This window comes from Montipora foliosa, chromosome 2 (assembly GCF_036669935.1).
Source record: "Montipora foliosa isolate CH-2021 chromosome 2, ASM3666993v2, whole genome shotgun sequence".
NCBI lineage: Eukaryota > Metazoa > Cnidaria > Anthozoa > Scleractinia > Acroporidae > Montipora > Montipora foliosa.
This window is the reverse complement of record NC_090870.1, coordinates 14,680,637-14,683,136: the sequence shown is the minus strand read 5'-3', so window position 1 is coordinate 14,683,136 and position 2,500 is coordinate 14,680,637. Positions and strand designations below refer to the sequence as shown.

At 36.9% G+C, this 2,500-nt stretch overlaps 2 protein-coding genes across 2 annotated transcripts in view; one reads left to right on the top strand and one right to left on the bottom strand.

Annotated features, from left to right (window-relative positions):
• The window catches only part of LOC137991223 (uncharacterized), a 1,220-nt gene extending 868 nt beyond the window's left edge, over positions 1–352 (top strand). Inside the window, exon 2 of the mRNA XM_068836338.1 lies at positions 132–352. Coding sequence (XP_068692439.1) covers positions 132–352 — 221 coding nt within the window. The remainder of the gene's footprint in view (positions 1–131) is intronic.
• A 795-nt stretch (positions 353–1,147) lies between these two features.
• LOC137991222 (uncharacterized) lies at positions 1,148–2,444 on the bottom strand. The gene is made up of 2 exons (XM_068836337.1): positions 2,435–2,444; positions 1,148–1,842 (listed from the first exon to the last, which is right to left on the bottom strand). The coding sequence occupies exons 1-2, from the start codon at positions 2,442–2,444 to the stop codon at positions 1,148–1,150; spliced, it is 705 nt and encodes a 234-aa protein (XP_068692438.1).
• Between the last annotated feature and the right edge of the window lie 56 nt (positions 2,445–2,500).

Sequence of the window (2,500 nt, the reverse complement as noted above, 5' to 3'; positions counted from 1 at the left end):
CACATGTCAATAGGATGGACATGTGGAGGCATCAGATTTGCACATTGTGGAGGGAATCCCTTTAAACAAGCATTTCATAGAACACTCCCTTACCAAACTGGACAGTTTCTTTTTAAATGTAATACTCCCAGAGATCCCTACAAGGAAGATGGAAATTTCAGAAATGGGAGATGAAAGCAGTGAGCAAGATGAGGAGCATTTGTACTGTATCTGTAACCAGCCAGAATATGGAAAAATGATCGCTTGTGACAATCCAACATTTGATATTGTATGGTTTCACTATGCCTGTGTCCACATCCGCAGGAAACTAAAAGGAAAGTGGTATTGTCCACATTGTGAAGATGAGGATTAAAAAGTTGACCACTCTTCTTACACTCCTTCATGTATCCTCCTAGTGATCAATGAATTGATCAACTAATATTCAGACTAGCATGGTCCTCAGTAAATACTAGTTAATCAGTGTTTGATAATTTGGAAACCACCTTAAGGCAAAACAACATTTTAATAACTTTATTATCATTAGTGACACATTATTTTTAAGTATAAGAAATGCAAATAAACAAAGCAACTCATTGTTAAGTAACAAGCTTATCCTACACAACCTGTTTAATTAAAGTTATATACAGTGATTTTTTAAATAATTAGTCTGTCATGCAATGCTTATGGATGCTATCAGAGCTATGCAATCCATTTTGTTAATGAAAGTTACAATGTATTGATGCCCCAGGCATCAGAATACATGTACATTTATTTTATTAAAGAAGGTTGTAAATTAGAAACAGCAGCAATATGAGGAGCAAGGGAAAGTGGTAATATTCCAGCAAGTATTTTAAAATTCTTGAGACGTTCCATCATTCTTTCAACATGAATTCGCACCCTTGCTAGTCTTCTAGACTCCTCTACATTTTTCATGCCTAATTGTTTGACTCCTTTTGTAAAATTATGAATAGCAAGTGTTGCTCCCCTGGATGCCAATTCTTCTTCAATTAAGAAGCCCCTGTCAGCAAGAACTTGGTCTCCATAATCCAGGTTGTTAAGAAAACCAGATTTCTGTGTTATTAGTTTGTCAGATGCCCTTGCCCCAAAAGAATTAGAAATGAAAGATACAGCACCAGTGGGGGAGATCCCAACTAGTATCTTAACTGTATTAATTGTGATGCTTATAGTTGGACCATGTTAAAGCTCGTAATGTCAAGTTTCGTGCTCGTTCACAGAAAACTTCAGTGCAGTCTATAATCACTCTACATTTTCTGAAGGAGGGTTTAAAAACGGAAGGTAATGTTCGAATAACTTCCTCCTTAGCTGGCCATCTAACTAAAAAAGACAGTTTTTGTGTCACTGCAGGCACGCCAGCATTTAACAGGTTAGAAACAGCAGATGCAGATATGTTAAATCTGTAAGCCAAATCTTGTTTCAGTAAATAAAGTCTGATCTTCATCATTATCAAAAGAAACACATTGGCAGGTGAAAGTTTTTTTGAAACTGTCAACACTGATGAACAAAATGTAACCACTAAAGTAAATAATTCATAGGTAGGAAATCCAGTAAAAAATTTAGTTATGATAGATGTATCCCCTTGATTCAGAAACTTATCCCCAAATTGCACTCTTCCCAGTTCAGCTTTAAGGGTTCTGTTTTCTTCCTGGAGTCTTTGAAGTTCTTCATAAAGAGACTTCTTCTCCTCTTTCTGTGCTAGGTGTTTGATGGTTAGATCAGATATTTTTGTTTCAGTTTCTTCCTGGATTCTTTCAACCTCTCTATATAGAGACTCATTTTCTTCTTTCAGTGCTTGGTATTTCTGGATTAGATCACCAGGATCATGCATTTCAGTGTCTTCCTTTTCTAAAGAAAAGGACAACAGAAAAAGTGAAGAGAATTAAAATCCCAAAATCCACTCATAATAAAAAATCATCCCTCAGAAAATTTTTGAAATTATGCGACTGTAAATTTTGAAAGTTAAAAGAATTTTTGTGCATTAATCAGAGATGTAAACAATGCATTTTAACTTGATTGATTGATTGATTCCCTGCATTACGTATTAATTATCATCACATGACATAATCCATATCTAAGTATTCTGTAAGCAATTGTGCTGTTTTTAGATGTTGACAATTTTTATACCTTCACCGGCTCTGGTTCCTTCTTCGGGTTTTACTAAAAGCAGGCCCGCGGCCCAGCGGCCCGCGGTGGCCTGAAGGCCCAGTGGCCGACGGCCACTACGGCCCAGCGGTCCGGTGGTCCAGTCCTGATTCTCCACAGATTTTTGTCCAGTTCTCACATCTCATAACATATGATATTTTCAATTTCAAAGTATGGTTTGAAAATAACTTACATCGTTCGATAATGAAACTCCTCTATTGTAATTATCTGAACGACATGCAACAAACAGAAACAAGGATTCAAATGATTAAATGGTAAACGACTTCAAACTCACCGTCGTCCATTTTGCACGCCCAAACCCGTTGCAGATCTGTGCATGCGCGTGAATTTACCGGCTTGG